At 45.8% G+C, this 13245-nt stretch overlaps 1 protein-coding gene across 2 annotated transcripts; it reads left to right on the forward strand.

Annotated features, from left to right (window-relative positions):
• Nucleotides 1–620: 620 nt before the first annotated feature.
• Nucleotides 621–10345, forward strand: axed (BTB/POZ domain-containing protein axundead). 2 transcript variants are annotated; one of them, XM_001352814.4, is made up of 4 exons: nucleotides 621–766; nucleotides 7580–8341; nucleotides 8405–9056; nucleotides 9121–10345. In XM_001352814.4, the coding sequence occupies exons 1-4, from the start codon at nucleotides 728–730 to the stop codon at nucleotides 9345–9347; spliced, it is 1680 nt and encodes a 559-aa protein (XP_001352850.4). In that variant the 5' UTR covers nucleotides 621–727; the 3' UTR covers nucleotides 9348–10345. The 2 variants fall into 2 exon arrangements, with proteins under 2 accessions (XP_001352850.4, XP_015043910.2); XM_015188424.2 differs by lacking the exon at nucleotides 621–766 and adding an exon at nucleotides 3966–4096.
• Nucleotides 10346–13245: the final 2900 nt, after the last annotated feature.

Below are 13245 nucleotides of genomic sequence, written 5' to 3' on the forward strand. Positions count from 1 at the left end.
TTTAGAAAATGAGAAGACGTGGAGGAGGAGCCCAGAATCGATGGCCCTTAAATATTGCCAAATGTTTTTACCAAATGGTTCGTTCGTTCGGGTTCGACTCCGTAAAGTGAGATTTGACCTAGTTTCTGGTGGTTTGCATTGCCCGATATTTTCCGTTGGCTTTCCCTTCCCTTCCATTCCATTTCCTTTCTGTTGGTCGGTCGGTAGGTCGACGGGTCGGTCGGGCGTTGATAAGAGCTATAAATTTCCTACCTCACACAATACAGCACTCCGTTGTCTAGGGCCCAAAAGAGGCAGCCCTCCCTATGATGCCCACGCACGCACTCTCGCTCGCCTGCTGGCCCGTTCTCTCTCCCTCTCTCTCTCTTTTTGGAAAGGGAAAGTGTACGAAAGTTGTTGTCCGGGGCATCCGCATCAGTGTCCGTGTCTTATCACACGCTCGAAAATGTTGCGTCTTCTGGCTGCCAGAAGCACGACCTGTGGGTCGGAGAGAGCTCTCCCTCGACACGACACCCACTGCGCATGTCCGGCTGGGGAAAAGCTGCTGAGAATTTTCCCCATGCCCAGCAACAGGGCTGCCAGAAGGCTGCGATTTGGCTGTCGATTGTAATACATGCCCACAATAAGAAACAATTTCTGTTGTGCTTCATAAATTTGGGTTCTAATCTAATTTGTATCCAAACACTTAACGGGATTAATACTGACAAGTTGTCAGTGACAACACTATATGGACGGACCTGGTGGCAACGCCGTGTCGAGAAAGTGGGTATGTTTTCCTTCTGTCTCGCTTTTCTTGTACCTTGCTTTGTTGTTGTTGTTGTTGGTGTGTGTGTTTTTTTTTTTGGATTTGGCGCTCTCCGCTCGGAAAAGCGCACACGAAAGATTTTGTTGTATATACGGTTTTCGGCTCTCGAGAGGAGACGTTGTCGTTGGTTGGTGGCTGCCTTTCCCAATTCCGTTTGGCACGAGGCGCGCGCAAAACTCTCGGATTCGGATCGTACTATATTGCATATCTATATATCCACCACACACCTACGTATGGTATAGGAGGTATATGAATATAGTACATGGGCCAGTGGAGAGTGTAGAGCATAACACGGGCATTACGGGCAGAACGGGCAATACGGGCAATACGGGCAATACGGGTAGTGTGCGGCATTAAATTGGGCATAAACAAATTTGCCCAAAACAAATCGGAACAAAACAAAACAAAACCCTAACTAAACAGAATCGAATCGAATCGAAATCTCGCCAAAATACTCGGTATCTGTTGTCTGCTGTTTGCGGAAATCGGCAGTCAGCAAGGAATATCTTTTGCCGAACTATTTCGAAAATTCTCATTCAGAATTCAGAATTCGGGCCATAAACTCGGGTAAGTCGCGTAAGGCGCAAGGCCCGTGTGTAATTAATCAAAAGTCCATTCGTATATACAAAACATGAGCGAGCAATTGGCTAACATAAATTGTGTATCCATAAGATACACAGACACGCAGGCACACAGCCACAGACACAGCCGCAGCCACAGATACTTTGCCAAGCGAAAGCCTGTTCAAAGGAATTCAGGGAGAACTTTCTCTGTATGTGTGTGCCTATGCGGGTGTGTGTGTGCATGTGTGCGTGTGCCCATGTCCGTATAAGCGAGTGGGAAACTCGTTCACTGTGTCAGTGTTTCAGTGTATCATCCGCCACATCAGCTGGGCCTGGCATCCATCGCGCATACGCCGCATTGTCAATTGTTACGAGCCCTCGCGTCCATTCCGCCTCGCCTCTTCTGCCACTTCGCCCTTGGCACCAACTGGTTGCCCAAGCGACCCCAATCCCTTCCTGCTCCCCATTCCTGCCCTGCCGCTGCCGCCCCTCCAACGCATGGATCCCCATCGTCGCGCTCTTGATATTGGCTATTGGCCTAGCCCAAGTCCCATCCCGCATCCCGCTTCCCGCTGCCCACTCCACTCCCCTCCAGCACTCCGCTTTCTTTATTTCCTTTGTCTGCAATTGCAAATTTGTTCGCTGTGGACTTCGTTTTCCCCCGAACTGTTTGCTCCAGTTTCTGTCAGAGGCCACCCCCATGCCCCACTCCATGCCGAACATGGAACATGTTGCGTAGGGTTTTCCTCTCCCTCTCTCTCTCTCTCTCTCTGTCTCTTCATCCATTGAGGGTGAGTTTTTCCGCTTTTTCCGTTTTCATGTTTTGTTTGCATTTCGGAAGGCGACGCACCCACACTCCTGGCTCCGCATAAAAGAGAGAGCACCAGGGAAAACCAGGTGAAAGTTTCTGCCAAAAAAAAAAGTTTTGCTTGTGAGCAGGTTTATTGTTTGCTTACTTGGAATATACCTCACTTTATGTATTTAGCGATTATTAGTTGCTATCTCATAAATGGCAATTTATTGCTGTTTTAATACGTCAGTTACTTGTCTGATCCAAGCTGGGCTAGCGCCATCCACACCCCAACCTGCATCTGATACCACGTTAAAAGAGAATGAATCAGGGGAAAACCAGAAACTGATTGACTAACTGACTGACTGACTGACCAGCTGAATGACTGACGCAGTAGCCTGGTACACTCTTTGTGCACAAAGGCTATGCCCCGGCTATTACTACCCCAATAGCTATTGGAATGTTCTGTCATATTCAGAGTCTGCTGTTACATTTGGAACGTAGCCAAGTGGGCAGAAAAAGTTTTGACTGCGTTCGTCTATTCAGACGAATAGAGATGAGTAATGCAGGCCTCCTGGACGGTGTATTTTTGCACGGCATCGCGATCAAATGATGTCATTTGTCTGTCCTGTTCGCAGTCGGACTCATAATCGTAGGTTCCGAGGTGACACAAATTGAATTACTTGTCCCGACTCGAGCATTTAACGGGCTTCCAGCGGACTAGAGTTCAACTAGAGTCCAAATCGCATTTGCTGTGACCCATGTGGGATGTATGACTCTACTCTGGATATTTCCACTCGATTCGAGGTATTTTTTACTTAATTAAAGTTCTACCGAGTGTTTCATAACCACACTCTCTACGACTACCCAATAATGCACCACATTAGGGCGTTCAAATGGGGACCGCGGAGCCATCGCACTTGCTGAACTTTTCAGTGGTCGCTGAAGAATGCGGCAAGTGTTTTATTTTTGAACTATAGAAATATCTTCAGGGCTTGTTTGTGATGCAATTGCCGGCTATATTCCCAGGAAGCAAATTGGGCTGGGTGCGTTTTTTGTTTCCATTTCGGTTATACATAAGTATGTACGTGTCTTCCCATCGATTTCTATCGTCTGTTTATTTATTTGCACTTCTGCTTCTACTTCGGCATCGGCATCGGCATCGGCTTCGGCTTCTGCTGCGTATTCGGAGATGTTTACCTTTAGCCAACAATGTGAATAATTATGTTAAATTTAACTAATTAAACAGTTTTTCCTCTGGCCCCGGTATGGGGTATACACACAAACACATGTACATGCATAGGTGTGTATGCGTGTATGCGTGTATGTATGTATATTGATTCTGCTCCACTTTGCTCCGATGCTGCTAATTATATTTTTTCCCTTTATGAATGCAAATATTTGATTCGCTCCGACGCCGTGCCCGGCCGTTTGGCCGCCCGGCGACCGTAAACGGGTTTTAATGATCATCATATGCTGGAAATGGGGAAATGGGGCCCACTACAGAGAGCTGCTGTTGTCACGGCTAGGCGTGTTTGGGGAGTTCGCTCGGTGTCCTAGTGTCAAGGTCGTGCGTGAGTCTGTTGTGGAGTCGACGTCAGTGTTAACTGTTAACAGTTGTTGTTGTTGTTGCTTTAGTCGTAGGCTTTTCTGGCACGGCTTCCGCTTTGCTGGCACCGCGACTCATTAGCGGTTGACGCTGCCTCAGCAGCCGCCTCAGCCGGCTCAGCCGGCACCCTATGCAGGGCGAGGTAAGATCGAAGACTTTGTGGAGCAAATATCTGAAAAAATTCCCTTCTCCTTTTTAATCTAGTAATATTGGAAAATCACTTACTATAAGCTTCGAAAATTATTTGTTTTGATCCAGGTTTATTTCTTGCAACTTTAAGTAATTATAAAAGTACGACAACGCTTACATATACACATACAAATAAAATGGTAAATATAAATCATATAAAGTGGCTCTCGAGGAAAACTTGACTCATATAGTATATGTATGTATCTCTTGCTCCAATTTGCTCCAATTTGCTATAATCTGCTTTCATCTGTACCTAATCTCCTGCTGCAACTTCTGCGGCAAACCTCGTCGAGTGCATGAATACTTTTCCACACACACAAACACACGAACTCGTATGCCTGGGCTCAACCAGGCACCGCCGCAGAGTTGCAGCTTTTGCCCTGCTGTTCTCTCTGTGGCCCTTGCCAGCACCTATCATTGTTGCTATTATTACATGTGTGGTGTAAATGCACGCACTCACACCCAGACACAGATTCCGCAAAAAAAGGTGCACCCATACATCCATGGGTATGATTCTGCTTCTACATGTTGCCTTTGCCTTTGCCTCATATTTGCATTGCTTATCAATAATATGAATATCGTGCCTACACAATGGAGCGACGACAATTACAGTTGTCAAATATGTACAACTCCCACACCCACTTGTAGTTCCACTCCCACTCCTACTCCCCACCACCACCACCCACACAATCTTCTTGTTAATAAGAAAGTCCAATAGTCAAATCTTTTGCCAGCTGCAGCTCCCTTAAACTGAGATACGAGTGCCAGTGATATTAATTTCATTACTGGCCATCTGTCCCCCAAAAATGAGGCTAGTATTCACGGACTTGCGGCTCCCGAACCGACGCACTTTAGTTCATTTCCGGTTGGCCTGCATATCGCTGATATTAATTTTTTTTGCAATTTAAAAGTTTCCATCAAAAAGGGTTGTTTTTAATCATTCACTTCTATTAATTGTGATTAATTTAGAGAGTATTCCACTTCAAACCCAATGACACTCTCAATAAATTGCAAATTTCTGTCTATTTCTGTGGAAAGAACCACACTAAGATCCACTACTAATACTGGAAATACGATCCCATTCCATCATGTGTGGATGGAATGTGGAATCATGCCAGAGTTCGGATATTTCGATTTCGCCTTATGACGCATTATCAAACTTACTGCTGTTGCTGTTGCTGCTGCTGTTGCTGCTGCCGCTGCCGTTGCCGCCATCGCAGGGGCTCCGTCGCCTCGCCGCTGATGTCGATGTAGTGGCCTGCGAGTCCGCTGGAATGGCAGTCGAGTTCTCAAACTCGTGGTGTTCGGTTCGCCCTTAAGGAAAATCGTGAGAGTACAACTCACTTTCCTAACCAACCTTCCCACCCCCAAGCCACCAACCAAAAAGACAATCCAATTAGTGTGTGATTTACAATATTGGAAATATACTCGTATATGGCAAAAAATAGAGTTCCAAATATAAATACTCGTTTATGAAGAACACCTCCCCCCAACACAACCAAACCCAAACATATCCACAGACAGCGGCAAGCCGAAGTAAACCGCGTTTGATTGATTGATGGAACGAGCCCCGGTCCGATAAGCAGAAGGAACCAAAATACAATAAAGTGTAAGAAGTGTAAATATACATGATAGTAAATGATAATTTGCGATAGGGAATCGAATGACATGCGCTGTAAAGTTCAAGAACGTCTCCGGGCAAGGTCGGGGGCTCTTTATTTACGGTTACGGGTTTACTGGTTAACTGTGGCGCTGGTGGCAGCCTCGAGGCACTCCCCATCGTAAATGCCCACGCCTGGAATCCAGAGCGGTTCAGTGCCATCCATCCATACAACCCACTGATAAAGGAAGCCCATGGAACTTATGACTACCATCCGAGTGCTAATTCGATGCCTGTGCTACACATAAAACTTGAGAATCAGATCAGACCTCTCAGAGCACAGACCCCAGACCCCAGACCCCAGATCCCAGACCCCAAAGCTCAGTGGCAGTGGCAGAGGCAGTGTGCAGATGATAACGCACGACGCTCTGAATCGATGAACAGCCATAAATTTATTTGCATACGATAATTTATTTATTGCACTATCACACACTATCACGTCGGTCGTCACACTTCCCCCCATTGCGGTCTCTCTTTTTCTCTCGTTCTGTTTCCTCTCTGTCCGAGTCTGTCTGAGTCAATATTTAAATATCAGCGCTCATAGAGAGTAACTGGGGGAACTGTTCTCCTTTCCATCACGAGTCTGATGGAGTCGTCAACACTTCGTTTCGCCTTCCTTACAACTGTTCAAACACCGAAGTACGAGTATCGTCATATAATTTATTTTATTTATAATTATTTTCCCCGCACATTCTATCTGCGAAGTTCTCTATGTTTGCACTGTTCTTGTGGCATAAACAAGACAAGCAACTGCAAATCAAGCGCTGGCCAATGAACCAATTTTTTTTTTTTCAAATACAAATGTCTGAAAGCCCTTCGACAATAGTTATGGGTAGTTACCTTTTACATGATCTCAGCTTTTCCAGGGATGGTTCCAGGGGTGCTACGTGTAATAACAGGCTTTTATGTGTCAATAATATTTTCAAAATGGTTACTAAAATGGCAAGAGATACTATCTGTGAAAGTTGGGGCAGGTCTAGCAGAAGTTTTTTGCGCTATGATTTATGAAAAGCAACTTCTTAAGCTAAGGAACAACCTTTCAATAAGTTCTTATTGTGAGAATACTATTCTCTACTTATAAAGAACTGTGCCAAACTATGTGCAATTCTCATTTTATCATTGCCTTCATTGAACTTTTATTTTTGTAAAGATAAGGACTGTTGCTTCTATAGAAACCAAATCGATTTAGTATTATATGATATGGGCCTCAAATCAGGGGGCATTACTTCTGTCGCCTACTTGACGTCATAATTAGTCTCCACCGATCAACGTGCCAGTGCCACTGCCCCTGCATGGATGCTCTTTCCCTTCGCTCCCTCGGGGACGCTGTCACTATCATTGGTTCCTATGTTTTCGGGGAGGTATTATACAATTTATGGACATATCACGCGGCTTGCTTCGTGATAGGCTGCTTCTGGGTTAGGTTTCGATACGAGAAGTGTTGCCAAAATGATTTATAGTCCTCCGATGATGGATTGCAACCGAACTGGTGGCAATCAAACGATTCAAATATAAGGAAACTGATCCCAGTAGCAGTCCCCTCCCCAAAAGAACTCAGTTCGCCTCGGCTCGGCTCGTTAGCTAATTAGGCGGCACTACTTTAAGATAATGAGTATCACTTATTTATAGTCGAGTGCAAAAATCAGCGATTAAGTTCTGACTCGAACGCTAAACGATTTATGTTGCTGAAGTGTGGCAATCGACTGATAAGGATAAAGATAGCTGCGAGGGGGTCTCGATCATTAACTTGGGGAAAGCACTTGCAGGGCTCTACTTTATGGCACTCTGATAGGTTTCCGAGCGTGGCGAAATGGCCCGCACTCGAAACATGACTAATGGTCAATCCCAATCCTCGTAAAAATATTATCCAGAGTGATTCTGATAAAGAATGTAGTTCCCTGAGGAGACCCTGGGGACCTAATACTCATCCAATACGAGTACTTAACGGCATTTTTTCTTACAGCTCAAGAACAAAGATTGGGTGTTCACTGAGGGCAGGAACACAGAGTTCCGCTGTGGCAATAAATACCGCCAGAAGCGCTTCGATTCCACACTGGAGGAGGCGCTATACAAGCAGAAGCGCATCACCAAATTACCGCTGGTGGGTGGTCCTCTGATCCGCAAGGCTCTGCACATTCGGGAGGAGGATACCGCATCCGAACAGGAACCACAGCCGGTCGACAGCAACAACAACGATCCACAGATACCACAAGTGGGCGACAGCAGTGAGAACAACAACAACAACAAAAACAAAAACAAAACCAACAGCAACGACGCAACAGAGAAGTACAAAATGGTACTGCCGTTCGGTCTCGGCCCCGACGGGCACCACGTGGACGCCATTCACAGTGTCCCGGCGCCCAGTGCCCCACCAGCCCACTCGATGCCACCGCCATACGCCAAGGGCCAGACGAACATCTACACAGGAGTTCCCGTCATTGTGAATCCCTACATCGACTTCATTGTGGTGAACGGCGACGATCGGTACATGATCCGATGCGAGCGCAAGTCCGTCGTGGAGCGCAGCGTGGAGCTGGCGAAGCTGATACACGCCGGACCCAACAGCGGCCGCAAGAGCGATAACCACTACCAGATCCTCAATGTGGACAAGAACGACTTTGAGCTTGTCGTCCGCTACATGGAGAAGCACTTTATACCTTATCGCGATCACAAACACTTGCTGAAGATCCTGGAACTATCCGATCGCTTTAACGTGCCTGATTTAGTGAGTTCTTCGAGAGGAGATTCCTTGTCTGCTGTTCTTTAACCAAGGCTCTCTTAATTTCAGATCATATACTGCATTCGGGAGCTTGATCTCAGAATTTCCAGTGCCACCGCATTGGATATATTCAAGGCGCTGTGGTTCTACCAGGGCATAGCGCTGACCAACCAGCACCAGACAGTGATCACCACCCAACAGAGTGGCCAACAGCTGGCCCGCAAGCAGGCCTCCAAGGCGAAGGCCGCTGCCAAGCAGCAGGCGGCGGCCAAGGCTGCCCTGGCGGGCGAGAACCCACCCGAGGGGGCCGATGGGGCGCAGCTCAATCTCATACCCAATCCGAATCCCTTCACCACCGAGGACTATGGCGTGGCCCTGCTGCACAACACACTCCAGCTGATCGACATGCACGCGGAGCTGATGCTCTCGATGCCCGAGATCTGCGACCTCCGGTTCGAGGAGCTGGAGACCGTGGTCAAGCGCGACACCCTGCAACTCCGCTCGGAGGTCACCCTGTTCGAGTGCCTGGCCTCGTGGAGTCTGGCGGAGTGCGCCCGCAAGAATATCTTTGGCACTGCCGAAAACCGACGCACTGTGCTGGGACCCCTCTGCCTGACCCCCAGATATCTGCGGATGAGTGCCTCCGAGTTCCGTCGTTGCTGTGAGCGCATCGAGCTTCTCCCACCAGTCGAAATATCTCTCATCAGTGATGCCTTAGAGGGTGAGTCCACAAGTTGATTCGCCCCAAGCTCTGTTTCGATTACTAAAACCTCTGTCAATTGCAGGCAAAAAGCTAAGGAACCTCACCGACCAGCAGGCGGAGCTGATGGAGAAGTTCCGCCAGCCACGTGCCGAATACGCCCGCATGCCAGTCCATCTCAGCGATCGCAGCAGTCCCAAGAACTACCCCAAGAAGATGCGCCGCACGAACGAGGGCCGCTCCACGGAGGAGGGTTGCTGGGAGAAGCTCGGCATGAATTGCCTCCGTGTCTTTGTCTGCATATTCGACTGATCCGAACAGTCGGACGACGAGGAGGATGACGATGAGGATGAAGACGACGGGGAGGACGAGGAGCAGGATGAGGACGAGGATGAGGACGATCCCACATAGACTTGTTGCATTAACGAATATTAGCGCTTATGAACTACATATATACACACATATAGATAGTTAATGATTACGTTAGTCTTACAACAGAAGGGAAGGGTACAGTGCTGGCCAAAAGTGGCAGTGATTTTATAGCAGCCGTTTCTAACAAAACTATATAGTGTTATTTATATACATATGTACATACTTGCTCGTACCTACATATGTATGTATGTGTGTGTATGTGCGAGTGCATGTATGTGTAGGGGTCGATCGATTCGTTTTTTTGTATTTACCCGCTAGTCAAATGATAACAGAAGAAACTCGTAACCACAAACTTTTATACAACTTTATGCAACGTTTTGTAGCTGGACTCAAATTACGAGTACAAACCAAACAAATACCAAAAAAAAAACTAAAAAAACAAAAACAAGAAGTAAATCTAAGACACGCGGATCTAACATACATACATACATACATATACTATATCGCGCGAGTATCACAGGTCTGTGGATCAGAAATATGTATGTACATCATGAAAATACATCAAGCTACAAGTTAATCAAGCAAACAACAACTAAAACATAAACAAACAAAATTATAGTGCAAATTGTATTTCGGCCCGGCCATAGCAAAAAATAATTATTAATTGTTTAATATACTTTTAACTGTTGTGCAAAATGTAAAAGAAATGGAATTTATTATATACGAAACACACACCAATACATATGTACACACAAAAAACACACACAAATACATATATACGATATATGCAGATATACATACAATATATATATAGAGCAAAATGCGTTGAAACACACCGAAAACTCTGTTGCCGTTAAATCGGCTCTTGGCTTTAACTCCTATAACGAAGTGCTATAGCTAATTCGCATAAATACCAATTACAATCAGATTAGCATTAATCATAGTGAATGAATGAATTACTTATGTAAGCACACACAGATACAGACAGACACACACACAGCCACTGAACACACAAATTGTTAACAGAATTATGCATTTTATTAGTTAATGTCTAGATCAAAGAGCGCCGCCTCGAATTCTTTTTGCCTAAGTTGCGATATGGAAAATTCACACGCTTCAATCGCAAGGACAGCAAGGAAATCTCATCAGCCATAGACAAGAAGATTCAAGCAAAAAAGTAGTTAAACAATAATTAATAAAAACGTATGTACACAATTTTTTTAAACAGTACTAAATCAGATGGTGTTTTTTTTTCTAATGGGTAGAACGATGAAAGCTCAAAAAGGGCATTGCAGAGGTGGATTGGATTACCCTTAAAGCTTCCCGGAGGAAAGCTCTGCAAAAGCAATGTTTGGAACCCAACTAAAAGAAAGCTTTGCGGAGACATTCACCATGGAAGAACACTTTGCAAGGGGCGGTACAAGTATTTATACATACATACATAGATGGATATAAATATGTAAAAATAATTCGGATTTAATAGAGGGCTCCTCTCAAACGACTCGACTCGACCGATTTTTCTTTTATTTTAGTAGGTATGCGAATATGTTATTAACTACTTTTCGACATCTTACCGCCCACCATTTTTAAGCTGGATTTTAGTACGTGATTATGGAATATTCCATTCATCCGAAAGGGCTGATTGATGGTATGTGTTGCGGATCAGGAAAAGTGCAACTACCTAAAATTGAGACACCACCAGAAGCCGTTCAATGCTCATCGGCACGAATCCAGATTCAAGCCAGTTCCTGCAGTCCATTCGCACATTCAACTCATGCGTTCAAATGTCATCTTTTGGAGCAACAGAAATAGTTGACAAGACTGCGGAAAATGGTTTGCCGGGCCAGCTAGTACTCTCGTATACAATCTCAACAAAATACATGTTATAGTTACTAACTATTCCGAAATGTACACAAATTATCTCTGGTACATCTCTGTCACTCCTGCATCACCGCTTATTGAATCCAACTGTCCCCCCAGTCCGGGGACTGCCACATGCTGCTATCGCTGGATAAGCTTACCAAAGTCTAGACGCTCGGACGGAATGTACTCCATGGTCAGGCCACGCACACACACCCACACCCACATCCACACCCACATACACACTCGCTCGTTTTGGGGTACCATAGCGTTATCGTAGTTTACATTTGGGGGCTTACCACAAATGCACTCAAGCAAGTCCGAGCTTTCTCCTAGCTCTAACTCGAACCTAACCCTCCCCCACTTCCACTCCCACTCGCATGTGCACACAAATGCAATATAATAATAACAGGAAACCACCCCCACATACACACACACGCACACACACCCGCATGTTCGCTCGTACTCGTACTCTGCACTTGCCCCTCAAGCGTTGCAGAATTTATGATTTTATTTCACGCTTGCTTTTCATTAACATTCTTTTTACGGCACAGCCCTTTTTCTCTTTTTTTCGTTTTTGTTGCTGTTGGGTTCGTGGCCAAAAATTATAAGTTCTTGTTGTTTTTTGCTGGCTGTTGCTGCTGGTAATGTTGTTGGGTAATTCCCCGCTCTTGTTGTGGGCTGTCTGACGCTTGTTAACCTTTTCCAAGTTGAATTTTCCTTTGGCCTGCATTTTTTCCGTTTGCATCTGCTTTCTTTTCTGCTAATTTTGTGCATACAGACAACGGCGGTGGACAGGGAACAGGGAACAGAGAACACGCTTCGGTCGTGGAGTGAAATCTCCGCCAAAAGTTATGCACCAGTCGCCGTGGAGCGGCAGCATGGTAGGAACGAATATGTAGCAGTGCCACAAATTTTCTATTTTTTCCTAGGAACTTTCAGGAGGAGCTGAGCGGAGCGACTGGTGCACTGCCCGCAGCCTGTCGTCGTCGTCGTAGTCTGACCGCATATATAATTATTTCATATATGAAACATGAGTGGGGTGTGGAGTGGAGTGGACTGGAGTGGAGTGTGGTCGGGAGGCCCTTGCTCTCAAGGCATTTTTCGCATATTTTTTCCAGAGGAATCAGCAAAAGTGAATTAGTGCAGAGAGCGGGAAAGCGGAAGAGCGGTAGAGCGGTAGAGCGGTAGAGCGGCAGAGCATGGGAACCTGCAATGCAGTTGGCCACCTAATGAAAATTGTTGTGAAATAAATCATTTTAAATAATTTTCTACTCTCCATGGCTCTCCATGTGTCTGCCCCTCAGCTTTGTGTGTATCTGTGCGCAAGTGTGTGAGTATGTGGTATGCAATGCTTGTGTGTGTGTGTGCTGGCTTTCTAAAGTTTAAATTGAAATGAAAGCCAAGTAGCTGCAATGGACTTTACACTTTGCCTGTTACTTCAGCCGTGGCTAACTTTTTTGCAGCTTGCTAAATTGCGCTAACTGACCAAAGCGGAAGTTTCAATTACACCAACCATATACCAACACACTGACACACGCATACATGCACACATGCAAAGAGGGGAAGGAGTGAGAGGCAAGGCCAGTGCAAACAGAGCATGCCTATGGCAATGGCTTTCCCTTTGGTCCTAACAGCATTGACCTACACAGCGTATGCGTGTGCTGATATGACGCATACGCCCCCATGAGCCCATTGGAGCCCCCCTGCTCCAGCCCCAGTCCCGGTCCCAGTCCCTGACCAACTCTGTAACCAAGGCCACAAATCTGTGTTGCAGCGGTGTTAGAAGCGGGTGGGCTTCTGTGTGTGGCTAGAGCTGTGACCAAATTATAGCCCAAAGTTGGAACATTACTTGCAGCAACAGCAAAGACTTTTCATACCTTGTAGTTAATACCCTTTAATTATGTTGCTTAAACTAAAGATGTATCCGTCGGGCTAGGCTGATGATTTGTATTGATTTGGAGTCATTTGTAGATGT

The sequence above is a fragment of the Drosophila pseudoobscura genome, chromosome X, assembly GCF_009870125.1.
Source record: "Drosophila pseudoobscura strain MV-25-SWS-2005 chromosome X, UCI_Dpse_MV25, whole genome shotgun sequence".
NCBI lineage: Eukaryota > Metazoa > Arthropoda > Insecta > Diptera > Drosophilidae > Drosophila > Drosophila pseudoobscura.